Source organism: Tachysurus vachellii, chromosome 13, assembly GCF_030014155.1.
Source record: "Tachysurus vachellii isolate PV-2020 chromosome 13, HZAU_Pvac_v1, whole genome shotgun sequence".
In the NCBI taxonomy this organism is placed as follows: Eukaryota; Metazoa; Chordata; class Actinopteri; order Siluriformes; family Bagridae; genus Tachysurus; species Tachysurus vachellii.
This window is the reverse complement of record NC_083472.1, coordinates 6,197,199-6,210,455: the sequence shown is the minus strand read 5'-3', so window position 1 is coordinate 6,210,455 and position 13,257 is coordinate 6,197,199. Positions and strand designations below refer to the sequence as shown.

General features: G+C 38.1%; 2 protein-coding genes across 15 annotated transcripts in view; both read right to left on the bottom strand.

Moving 5' to 3' along the window:
* Positions 1 to 7: 7 nt before the first annotated feature.
* si:ch211-127m7.2 (uncharacterized) lies at positions 8 to 1,766 on the bottom strand. Its single transcript, XM_060885209.1, has 3 exons — positions 1,455 to 1,766; positions 1,242 to 1,314; positions 8 to 1,087 (listed from the first exon to the last, which is right to left on the bottom strand). Exons 1-3 carry the CDS (start codon positions 1,700 to 1,702, stop codon positions 785 to 787), a joined length of 624 nt encoding a protein of 207 aa, XP_060741192.1. The 5' UTR covers positions 1,703 to 1,766; the 3' UTR covers positions 8 to 784.
* Positions 1,767 to 2,833: 1,067 nt separating this feature from the next.
* Positions 2,834 to 13,257, bottom strand: part of magi2b (membrane associated guanylate kinase, WW and PDZ domain containing 2b) — a 135,756-nt gene continuing 125,332 nt past the window's right edge. For 8 of the 14 annotated variants that reach the window (XM_060884424.1, XM_060884426.1, XM_060884429.1 and 5 more), the window contains 2 exons: positions 10,808 to 10,896; positions 2,835 to 6,372 (listed from right to left, as the gene is read on the bottom strand). In XM_060884424.1, the coding sequence (XP_060740407.1) occupies positions 6,316 to 6,372; positions 10,808 to 10,896 (146 nt within the window). In that variant the 3' untranslated portion in view covers positions 2,835 to 6,315. Of the gene's footprint in view, positions 6,376 to 9,817; positions 9,866 to 10,807; positions 10,897 to 13,257 lie in introns of those variants that run through there. The other 6 variants (XM_060884430.1, XM_060884438.1, XM_060884435.1 and 3 more) reach the window with 5 other exon arrangements.

Sequence of the window (13,257 nt, the reverse complement as noted above, 5' to 3'; positions counted from 1 at the left end):
GAGATTTTATTAGGGCTGTTGAGCAAAAATCACTCGTTACACGGCTGAATGCATTAAAAAAAAAAATCAGCACTTGTGGTAAAGCAAGGAGTCATTTTTCATCATCTCAACTAGTGTGAATATGTGACTGCACATGTGATGTACACAAGATTAGAGCACTGTCATATACAGATATATTTTACCCCAACACTGAGGAAATCCAGAAGCTGTTTTCCTTTGGTATCTTCTACCTGATCACCTCGATCCTATGACGTAACCATATCCTGGTCTCTAACTGGATGATTCTGCTCCCATCCCCAGAGCACATAGTTTCACTGAATGGTTTAATGGGGATGAAATTGATGTCACTCATATTCTATGGGTTTTTCCAGTCACCAGATCTCAGCTTCATTAAATACTTATTTAATTGAAAACTTGAAAAATGTTAGCACTCTACAGCATCATCACGCTAACAGCAGTTTAGGGAATGTTGTTTAAAAATAGTGTTCATGACTCCAGAACAAAATCTGTGCCAAGATAATTCCAATATGTTCTGGTGGTTGGTGGTGGTCCAACACTTTACCAAGACATTTAATGTTTAATTACCTACCAATTATTCATCCCTATATATATTTTGTTTACAGCCTTCCTTAGCTGACACTGAACCCAGTGGCAACACAAGACACTGAGTGAAGACTTTAAACAGAGGATAATAATACAGATTAATCTGGTGTTGTCCCTGAATGAGCAGTTCAGTAGTTTTAGTGCAGTACAAACTAAACCCTTCAGCTGTCTTGTTTCAGTTTCATCTGAAAAAGATGTCTTGCAGCACCTGCAGGGCTTCATGATCAGGATTATTCTGACAGTTGTCCTCCTTAGACTCAGCTTTCTTGTCCAAACCTGTTGGCAAAGCTACAGGCTGTTCACCAGAGCTCTCTGATGCACTGCTACACCTCTCCTTTAGAGGTTCATTGTACGGTACAGTCTCTTGCTCAGCATAATCCAGGGCTGGATCCGAAACGTCCGAGTCTGTCGTCTCTTTGTGATCAGTATCTGGAATCAGGGATGTTTCAGTGTTCAGAGGAGCACGTCTCTCTGCCGGAGCTGGCTTTCACATAAAGACCAACAAAGTTAAATGATAAGATACCTGATGTGAACAAAGCAAACTAGCTTTATTTATGTTCTATACAATCTTACTGAGTTAAATCAGGAGTATCACCATGCTGAAAAACCCCAGCTAGGTCTGAGCAAGCCTCTCTCACCTCTCTGTTATCTCTGCTTAGAACACTGACTGCTGCTTCTACAAGCTCCCTTTCATTCATCCAGTACATCATTCTGCAACAAAAACAAAACAAACAACTCATCTGTTTACCAAGATGTCACTTCTGCCTTCAAACATGTATAAGAGAAGAAAAATGACATCTAATTAATTCATTAATCAATGAGTTTCATGAAAGCCTGCTGTACAACAATACCGTTTGATGCACTTTTTTCCTACTCGTTTGTTTGTGTTTACTTCCGCTTTCCTCTTTAGAGACTCTTTAATCTGCTCGTTTTTATGATCAGATGCCACCATCCATGTTGGAAGATTCCGTTTTGCAGCCATAATAAAGTAACGTTCAATTTGCACAAACAAGCTTCCAACAACTGAGCTAATCATCAACACCATAAAAAAAAAAAAACACACGCCGCTCCATGTGACTTCCGGTCTCGTGGTTGCCATGGTTTCAGTCTCACAGGGTGCGTCTCAAATCGAGTCAACCTTCCTCTTTTGTATTATGGGGAGAAGTTGGGCTTCTAGAGCGTTCAATTATAAAAATAGAAAGAGTTTGACAGCCTAATTCCAGCCTACAGAACAGCTCAAGATGCAGAATACAGACATAACTAATAACTAACTTGATCTTTTTTTTTTCCAGAAACATTGGAACATTATTTATTATTATTATTATTATTATTATTATTATTATTATTATTAAGAGCACGTGCACAAGAGTTTTATGGTCGTGAGAACATGTAAATACAATAAACCTGAATTTGGAGGTTTCTTACAGCGAAATATAAAACTTTTTTCAACATGGCAGACATTATTGCAATGCGATTTGTATCAAATATTTCTTCTAACCTTAAACAAGCATGTTTGTTTGTTGGGCAATGTTTGGTCTACTGCTAAAATGTATTTTGTAAATTTTTTTAAACATGTCACTCAATGTTTTACAGCATTACAGCAATTCCCTAACTTAAACTACAAAACAAGAGTATCTCTCGGATTAAGACGCACCCTTAAAGAGAGCGAGAGAGATCGAGAGAGTCTGACTGTCACAGCGCCACCAGGTGGTTTGGCGACACAGTTTTATTATTATTATTTTATTTTAAAAACTAATTTATCTGCAGTAAATAACCGAATGTTATACAATTACAATTGTTAACGATGATAATAGAGAGATTAATAAATAATTTCGTAGTCCGAAGTGAACGCGTGCGAGCGCGTGCCGACTCTTTGAATGTTAAGAGCCGAGCTGTTTTTTTTTTCCTTTTTTTTCCTGAGGTTTGTAGTGTCAAAAAAAGCAGTGTTGTAGTGTGAAAATAACGAGGATATTTTTATATTATATATTAGATTTAATAAATTAATTGTAATTTAATTGAATTTAAACGAAAAAATTGGACTATTTTTTTTAATCTCTCCTGACATCCAGTGGTGGGATGCTGTTATTACATATAAAACAACAACAACAACAACAACAGGATACAGGTTTGGAGCATCAAGCAGTGTGGCATTTTTTGCAAATAATTATAACAAAGTACAATATTATTTTTCTTAAACGTAAGCAATTTAAGGAGCTCAAAAAATACAACTCTTTAATTATGATCATTTCTTTTATTTGTGTTGTTCAGTACCTTTAACAACCTCTCACACTCATAGAAACGGACATGAGTTTAATGATTACTATAAAATGAATACTTTACACCATGTCAAGAGTTTATTTGACAGTATTTCAGAATATCATACAGGTAAACAAGAGTTTAGCAAAATTTAATATATCCGCACTGTTGCATTTCATAAAAATATTTGATCACTTAAGTCTTTGAAACTATCAATAATACATTAAACCATATTTATAGGAGTACAGCTGTACAAGGTAAATACACATCTAACACTACACAGTAATATCGATCTGAAATGGGCCCCTTGAATGTGCCATCTTTCACAGATTCAATATTTTCCTCAGTAATATAAAATGTTTTTTTCTTTTTCTTTTTTTTTTCCCACAGCAGGCAGGATACAGCTTCATCAGGAAAAGCTTGAGCTGTGCAATAGATGCTCTGTCTTTCTCTTCCTACATCTCCACATGTAAACAGCAATTAAATCTAACACACTTCAACCACTCGGTGAATCAGTAACTGGTACAAATGCATGTTGCAGGTACAAAACTCTCAGGGCCTTTGAACACCTTCAGGGCATTTTCTCTGTGGCACATTGTTTTTTTTTTCTTTTTTTTTTTTTCACATTTCCCTCAAGATTTAGGTCTCTGATATGTGACTGGATAGAATGCAGCTTCACAGATAAAAATGTTTCCTCACTGCTTGGTATTTATTAGTTACATTCTGTGTACTTGTGTATCGTCTTGTGTTGGCACAGTTATCAGGCTGTGTGTGGGCTGCAGAGCAGCAGAGGCCTGCTGTAGTTTCATCTGAACATACTGCACATGAAGGCAAACCAGAGAGAAATTTGTCTTCCAGAAAGTTTTTATGGCACAAATTACTCCTTAAAGTACTCCAGAATGTAGCTTCCACTCTCACACACAATGAAATGATCCAATCAATCATGCTTGCTTTTAAAACTAAAAGATGTTCTTAGGCTGAATGTTACTACTTCAGGCAGGCACCAGTCAAACAAATACAGGGTGAGTTAGAAATGTAGAATTAGCTTCCCAAGCTATACTGCAAGCGATCCAGTAAGGCCAGCTGGGAGACTCTAGTGTTCCTCAGGCAAAGTAAGCAAAGTAGATGTAATGTGGCCAGTACCATTGTGACACAACTTTTTAAAGCATATTAAGCATACTATTAACATTTTCCAACTTAATCTCTATCTACTAAATCTGTAGTATGTGAGCACCACAGGCAAGGATTTGGACACTTTTCCTGCACTGAAAAATATTCTGGATATATTTGTCTTGGCCAGTTTTCTCCCACCAGCCGGATCTCTTCTAACATAAACCAGCTAGCGACAGACAAGGTGAATCCTAAGAAATGCATCCTCAGAGTCACGTGAAGCCAGGAACGCACACGCTTTTTCTAATCCACCTACAGGGATGTTTTTTTGGAAGATGGAAGGAAACTGGACAAGCAAGAACACTAACTTATGCACAGTCACAAATTTACTGAGAGAATTCAGTTTGTTCCCTTGGATTTCTATTATAAACGAGTTTCAGGAAAACAAATATCAAATTTTTTTTCTCATTATGGGAAAATTTGACATTTCTTGCTCTTAATACTCACAAATGCTTTTGGTTTGTTATGATTTCTAATTAACCTGGAACCTCTTTTTTTTAGCAAGGCTTTGCGTTACAGACAGAAATGTCTTGACTGACTCTCTTGCCTGGTAGTATGTCATGGTGCTAATTTCTCATGCTTCAACAAAAAAAAACAACATTATGGTGTGAAAGAAATAAAGAACAGAAATGTTGAATTGACCAATCGGTCGAAGCCGTAGCACTTTTCCTGTAGTACCAAGCACACACAGATTGACGTTTGATATTTTCAGAGACGTTCCCAACAACTCTGACAGCTGCAAGTTTGAACGTTAAAAAAAATGCAAAATCTCCAATATAGTCCATGCAAGGACTATGAGTTGTCTTGGAAAACGCATTTCATGCTGTATCCGTTCCTGCCAGTAAGGCACTCTGTCCCATACAACTGGGTTTCTCTTCACACTATACACACTCCGCTATTTCCCTAAATCTCACAGGCTCACACCTTCCTCCACATGAGCAAACACTTTCAATTTACTTAAACTCCCATAGTCTCAGATAGCACAGTTCAATCCCCCTTTGCTTTGCCATTTTCTGGATGTAATCCAACTACATAGCTTCTACCTACTAAGGTCCCTTTAGCTTAATGGCCTTGAGGCAAAAGGAGACGAGGGAGGGCTGATTATAAGGATCAGGACGGGGCCCCGGCCCCACAGTGGTGTGGTTCATGAAGCACAGTACAGGGGCAATGAGGCTGGAATGACACACTGAGTCTTTTGAGAAATCCTGCACAAGCGTGGTACGCAGGTTTGGCTCGGAAGTCCACAGTTTAAAAAAAACTGTCTTATTAACATAAATGGAGTGCATTTCATATTATTATAATAATGTATTAGCAATATGAAAACTGTATTACAGATGGCTGGAGGTACGAGTCTTCATGATTGTGTCGCTGACTGATATGTTTATTTACGATGCTGTTTTTTTCCCCCTTGTTTATGCTCATTTCGAACAAAATAATTTGACTTTTCTTATCTGAATTATGTTTTCTCAGCAGAAGAATGCAAGGTGATGAAATGATCTTCACCTCATTTTATCACATCAGTGCACATGGAAAGGTCTACGCTGGACTAATACTGACAAATAATGAAACACATTACTGCTGAAATATTTGAGTCCTTCATGGATTTCTGGTGGCTGTGGTACCTTTCATGCTACACATAGATATTTGTTCAGAATAACTTCACTGGTTGCCTCACAAATTTAAGAGGCCTGTAATATAAGCAACTCAAAATAATACAAACAAACCCTCGTACATGATCACTCAAGAACGTGAACGGGATTGAAGATGGTGAGTGGAGCACAATGAGAGAGAATCCAATAGGCAGGAAGACCAGACTTGAACAGTTCTAGTCCGGTCTTCTCAGACGTCCTTGGATCCAGAGTCAAACTGCGGAGCGCCCGTGCAAGCCGGGGGAGTTACATCAGGCCTGGTGGCCCCTCCATGTTTTTATTATTATCATAAAAAATCCTGGATCAGACAATCCATGACTGGCATTCATCCACTCACTTCATACCAGACACACATCTTTTCTCAGGACTTTCCTTTCTGTTCACAGCTCTTCTGGATGGACCTGCCACCCCACCTCTCTGTGCAACTCTGTAATGCTGGTGGCACCAAGCTAAGCTGGCCTCCAGTGAGCACCATGTCTGGTCCAGGCCCATCATGCAATGCCTGTGTGTGTGTGAGAGAGAGAGAGAGAGAGAGAGAGAGAGAGAGAGAGAGAGACTGGGCGGAGCGAGTCCGGGGACAGGGCTGGGTGAGATGATGGGCAATGACAAAGGACACAAGTCGATTAACGGGGCCACGCTACTTCCGGCAAGGCAGCTGGGGCTGGAGGGTCAGAACTCCAGGAGGTGGCACCGTCTACTGACAAATAAACAAAACAACAACAAAAAATTATCATATATGACTTTAAAATAAACTAAGAAACTCAACATACCAAACTTTGCTAAGCAGAATTATTTGTTTAACAAACCTAAATAAACAGGAATTTTCCCTAATCTAATACCCTAAGTATTTTCCGCAGATTTAAAATTTAGGACTACCTTTTTGAACATCTAGCTTTGGTCAGCACGGATTACGTGTACTGTAAATTTTCGCCTATTTATATGCACATTATTTTTGGATGCACTTGTCTCGAGTGACTTACAGAACAGCTCTAAAGTCTCTAATGATGAATACATTGATACTGGTTCACTAGGAGAATACAGTCAGTCTAAAACTGTTTGGGAGGTAATACGGCTAAGGAATCTAAGAAATATATCTGAGTACTCTGTTTCTACAGTGTTATTTAACAACAGATCCATTTAAATCCATATGCTGTAAACATTTTGGCAGATTTTCATGTTTAAGTGATGTTTCACTGAATCACAATCGACGTTGTTGAGGAACTTCCAGAAGTCGAAAGACAAAGAAATCTCCTGCTAGTGAGATAGTTAAAAAAAAGTCTAAAATAGTACGTACACTTTCAATTAAAACTGTTTGAATGTGACAGCAATATTCCTAATATTAATCTGTAAAATAAGTAAATAAAACTAAACAAGACTGTGAGCCCATTTCGTGACCTGTAGTTTGGGAAGCCATGGTTTAGATAAATCTGTAATGAACTTCACTGAAACAGACACGTCTACGGCATTAAAGCTGTTATTACACATTAACGGTGCAGCTTGAACGTGTGAGTGATAGCTGTACTCCTAATGACTCGCATAAGCAAAAAAAATATTGCACTTCATCACAGACAGACACTTAAACACATTCCTTATATAGAAAACCCACCAAATTAAAGCAAAAGCTTAATCACAGGTCCAGCTCAGTCATGCATGATTTATCTGGGGTTTATATTCAATACATTTATTCATATATTTTTCATCATGATATAACTCTGTATTAAAACACTAACTCTGTGTCCTAGATGCTCTTATACAGGTTTAAATCCATGTATTAGGGCTTTAGGAATTGAGTTCAGTCTCATGATGTTTTCTGTACTTGGGCTTGTTCTTGGACATGTCTTTGTCTTGCACTTTCGTCTCAATAAATATGGTCTTGGTCTTGACCAAGTATTCGTAAACCATTTATACCAGAAACCGTGTATTTCTGAAGATCTGGTATCCTGAGTGAGTATAAATGTATTCATAAGAGGACTAATTGTTCAGGTTCACATTGTAAAGGTTCCTATGAGCTACTACAATTTTATATACGCATTTAGCATACACCCGACTTACATTTGATCTCATTTACCCAACTGAGCAGATAAAGATCTTGCTCTAGGTTCCAGCACCAGCAGCTCAGTGGCCCTGGGATTTGAACTCACAACCTTCCAATCAGTAGTACAACATCTTAACCGCTGAGCTACCACGGCTGTGAAGTATATTAAAATATTAAATAGGAAATAAACAAAAGCAAAGAAAGCAAGCCAGGTCATATACAGTACTCCCTAGTGTCTTGTGGACTGTTGTCTTCCTGCAGAAAGGATTCCCTTCAGCTTCTTAAACATGCCACTGGGAAGAATGCGAAGGATTTCTAGCACTTCACATAAAAAAAAACACTAAAAAACATGTTTGGGTTTTTCTGTGCAATGTGCTTAGTGTTTGCGATCATACGAGTACAGTAGGTATATTTTTCTCTCCGTTTAAATCTTGACCCTTTTTCTTTTCAGTCCTATTCGCCATTTTCACCTTTTCTGTTCTGGCTCAGAAATGAATGATATTTTTTATTGGATAAACAATTTTCACTTCTACCTCTGAGAACATAACCAACCATTCTGGGTACATACAGTTGTGCTCAAAAGTTTGCATAACTCTACTTTAACTTTTTTCTTTTTGCATAACCATTTTCTATGAAAACATAAATGAGAAGGCAAAAAAAAAATGTATTTTATTTCTTATAGGACTCAAGTTCATATGTAAGGCATAACAAAATGGCACAATCATGAAACAAAACAACAAAAAAGTAAATAAGGAAATAATCCCTGTTCAAAGGTTTGCATACCTTTAGTTGTTAATATGGTGTATTGCCCCCAATAGCATCAATGATGGCATACAGTCTTATGTAATAATTGTGCATGAGGTCCTTAATTCTCTCAGGTGGTAGAGCTGCTCATTCTTCTTGGCAAAACACCTCTAGTTCGTGTACATTTTGTGGTTGACTTACACAAACTGCATGTTTCAGATCTCCCAAAAGTGGCTCAGTGATATTGAAGTCATGAGACTGTGATGGCCTCCAGAACCTTCAGCTTTTTCTGCTGTAACCACTGGAGAGTCAAGCTTACCTTGTGCTTTGGATCATTGTCATGTTGGAACATCCGAGAGCATCAAATGTGCAGCTTTCATGCTAACGAAATGCAAATTGTCTGCCAGTATTTTCTGATAACATGCTGCATTCATCTTTCCATCAATTTTTATCTAACTTCCCTGTGCGACTGAAGCTCCCACAGCCCCCAAACATAAGAGATCCTCCACCATGCTTTACAGTGGGGATGGTGTACTTTTCACCGTAGGTTTTGTTGAATCCACACATAGCAGTTATGGTTGTGATTATGTGGTCTCATCACTCCAAATGACTCTTCTCCAGAAGCTGTGAAGCTTGTCTAGATGCACTGAAGGCGGGTCTTCACTGATTATTTATACACAGACACTAATTACAATTACAATGAGTCACAGGTGTGAAAACCTCCCTTTAATAGCCATTTAAATCTCTGTGTGTCAACCGTTGTGTTTATAATGTGGCCAAACATTCAAGGATATGTAAACTTTTGATCAGGGTTGTTTAGGTGATTTCAGTTATCATCAGGTTTTAAAAAGGAGTCGAACATCTATGTGATAATTAATGATAATTAATGTGAAAATTATCCTTAAATAAGAAAAAAATCTTTTACATTATCAGTCATATTTTCCAAACAAATGGCAATGTTTAACAATTTCTTTCAGGGTATGCAAACTTTATATAGCACAACTGTATATAGTCATTTCTAGGTGATGAGCCATTCAACACGTGCCCTCGATTACAAATAGAAAATACATACATTTTTAAAACCTTTGTAAAAATGTAGCAGGAATTTTTAGTTTGGTTTACACACAACTTTTATAAAAAATAAAAATAAATGTTACAGATGATACAATAGGCTCAATGATTGTCTTGTCTTTTACTTTCGCATACACAAAGTACACAAACCAGCTGTAAAGTTAGTTCATGTACTCTAGTACACAAGTAAAGGCTTTGCCTCGAAAAGGATTTGCCTTTCATTGTCATTTGGCCTCGACTGCGTCTTGACTCACTCTCAGCTAGTCCTGGTCACGGACATGACAAGGGCAAACTCACAAATTGTTCACGTCAGCCAACAAGGAGATTTAGAGAAAGACTGTAAAAAAAAGTGACCAGTTAATGATAGTGTCATCGTTTCCTTTTCCTTCACCCTTGTTTAGCCCTTCTGGTGATCTAAACATGTCATACATGAACAAAATGTAAAATAGGGCTGCAGGATACATATATATTTTATTTCATTCATTATACATTAATAATGTATTTTATCTAATTATCTTTTTTTTTTCCAAATAACAATCTTTAACAATTTTACAATAAAGTTCAACTGAATCTTGTGGATCTAAACGGTATTAAGAAGCCAAAAATGAAAGGGTTTTTTGGTTGAACTATAAAATTGCTCGTATTTCACATATTTTAATCCTTGGACCATACATCAGTAAAAATAAAATGGCATTTTCCATGCTTGTGTAATATGAGGCTAAAGTACAATGGCAAGTGTCATTTATTTAAAAAGTAGGAGATGAAGATGAGCTGTAGTCCTTGTGTGTTGGTTTTAAATGTTTATGCTGCTATTAAATGCCATCTCCGCTTTGCATATACAGCACTGCGCCAAACTCCCACACTCCTGACATTACAGGTCTTGCCTTCTTTGACTCTTCTCTAGTTTCAGACATTGTTTAAAGTTCTGTCTGTGTGATATGCAATTTCCTCGGAGTTAATGTTGTACACGTCTTCTATTATAATGCCTTTTTGTCACCACTAAAGTCTACGCTGATGAATTTCGTCACATTTGTAAAGACAATAAATAATTAGCGGGACCTAATTTTAGGCTTGTGAGTGTTTTTTTTTTTTCCCCAATGCCTTTTGCAGGCAGGAGAGGGCTCAAAAATAACAAACTGCCTTTTAAAAGGTGTAAGTAGCGAGCAAATCATTAAAAGCATTCTATCTCTGGTGAAAATAGGCATTACTGTATGTGTGAGTGATAAAGAAGAAAAAAAGTAGAAACAGACAGAAAACAAGCATGCAGTTTGCCACAAACCGTGTCTTTAGAGTGTCCCATTATGAAGAAATATGGAGAGGCAAGAGTGTCGCTTTTCATGCACATGGAAAGGTTGGAAGATACCATTCCTACAAGACAGGGAGTAAAGACCTACTCTATAACTGGCATAAAAGTAAAAGCAGAAGAAGTCTACAGTTAATACTACAAGCAGTTAGAGAACAGCATGGTGTAAACTAATGTCTTATCTCTACTGGCCAGGTTTCAGCTTGCTGATTTTCAGACGGCTGCTTTATCATTAGAGGCTGGCAAAGCAGCTCCGAGCTGGCTCGGGCCGCCCGACTTTTACCTCCTGCTCCAAATGTGAAATCGTGTGATGAGGCTGACTGGCAGAATGCTTCATGTTCAATGAAGTGTTTAAAAAGAAAAAAATGAAATCATATAAACTATTAAAAAAACGAAAACAAATCAGCTATATACCCCATACTCCTCTGAGGAAACAGATGCAGTCTTAAATCGCCTTAATCAAGGTTATTACTGACGTTTTCAACCATATGTTTAAAAAAACTTATGGATTTTTCATTTAGAGTGACTAAGTGAATGGAGCCAGTAGAGACCAGAACATAGAGCGTTCTTTACACATACTTAACACACAAATCTTTTCCTCAAATGTAGTCTATCAGCCAGAGAAACATACTCAAAGTGTTGATATTCTTTAAGTCTGAGCTTTGAAACTAATGTTGCTAACATGTAAGGGAAGCAATAGCTACAGCCGCATCAAATTCATGGTGAAATGTTATATGAAAACAAATTAAGAGTCTAGCAAGCAAATATCTACCTTAAAGCGATGCATGTGGCGACTGTACGAGGCTTCAAGTGCTGTCTGAGATCAGTAGGCAGTGTCGGTGTAATACAGCAGGATTAGGCAACCTTGCTTCAAAAGACTTCCAAAAACTTGACAGTGTGGTTTATGCTTTCTTTGTAGATGCAGTGTTTGTAGATGTATGTTCCTGATCTACGTTTTTTTTTTGTCAAAGTCAGGAATGGAAGTGTTTATAGAATTTTAAATCCACTGTCAATAGGAGAACTGAATGTGTGCTGTTTGAAAAAAAAAAACAATGCTACTGGCTCATCGTCATCCTGTAAACTGAACTAATGTTAGTTACTTGCTTAAATGTTTGGCTTGATCTTCTAACTAACTAAACTAATTTCTGAATTGCTGATTAAAAACAAAGACCCTGATTTCATGTGATGCATTTTTCTCATCCTTCAACTGGATGAATTTATAGCTGTTAGTCCGTTTAGCATTAATACAGTATGTGGACACCTGAGCATCAGACCCATCTGTAGTTCTTCCACAAACAGTTCCTACAGAGTTGAAAGCACACACCTGTATAAAATGGCTTTATTTGCTGTAGAATTCCAATTTCCCTTCTGTAGAACATAAAGACCTAAACATGTTCCAGCATGACGATGCTGCTGTGCACAAAGCGAGCTCCATTAAAGGTGCCCTGCCAGACGTATTTCATTACTTTTGTGGTAATGTCTGAAGTTTACCATGGACTCTGTAACATTTTTTGTGGAAAAAAATGCCTTGGTTACCTTGTTTCAAGCCATTCTAGTGTGGTATAGAAAGCCTGCAGGAAGACTCAGCTCGATTTGCGCCAGTTCTCATGAATATTCAATGAGCTATGATGCTTGGCTCCGATTGGCTAACCGCTAGGATATGAGAGCATGACTATTCATTCACCCAGCGCAATAAGTAGCCTAGGCTAGAGGAAATTTGTTTACAATCACCTTGAATTGCGGCAGAATGGCTTCTTCACAAGCCCGTTGACGTTCAGCCATCCTCGCTGTATAGGAAACTCACTGAGCTACACGAATTGTGGGGGCGTGGTCTCAAGTGGGAGAGCTCATGAATAGTAATGAGCTCAATCACTCTGACATCAGACTGACCAGCTTTTCCAACTGACCTGATTTCTCCCCTTATTTCTTTTAAGTGGCTAGAACTGACCGGGGAGGTAGCAGTTCGTTTTCAAATTAACGACACAACACAAACACATATGGACCGAACACATATCAAAAAATACAAGTAAAAACGGTTTTGTGTGGAAGGGAACCTTTAAGACATAATTCACCAAAGCTGGAGTGAAAGATCTCGAGTGTCCTCGAGTACACAGAGTTCTGCCTCTGTCGCAAACCAACACTTTTGGGATGAACTGGAACACTGACTGCACCCCAGACCTCCTCAGCCAATATGACATCAGTGTCTGATCTCAGTAATGCTCACAAATCCTCACAGCCACACTCTAAAATGAGTGGAGGATGTTGTGGCAGAAAAGGGGGATCAAATCCATGGATCCGGATAAGGATGCTCAACAAGAACATATGGATATGATGGTCAGGTGTCCGGAAAACCTCTAGCCATATCAGCAGACGTTTGCCTCAAAAGCACAATTTGGGTAAGTGATACCATTTGCCTTATTAGTTTC

Excerpts from the sequence above, each read along its gene's own strand:
- si:ch211-127m7.2 (XM_060885209.1), bottom strand. The coding sequence starts at position 1,702 with ATGGCAACCACGAGACCGGAAGTCACATGGAGCGGCGTGTGTTTTTTT. Across the intron at positions 1,315-1,454 it reads GGAAAAAAGTGCATCAAACG|AATGATGTACTGGATGAATG; the intron begins GTATTGTTGTAC and ends TTTTTGTTGCAG. Across the intron at positions 1,088-1,241 it reads TAAGCAGAGATAACAGAGAG|CCAGCTCCGGCAGAGAGACG; the intron begins GTGAGAGAGGCT and ends TTTATGTGAAAG.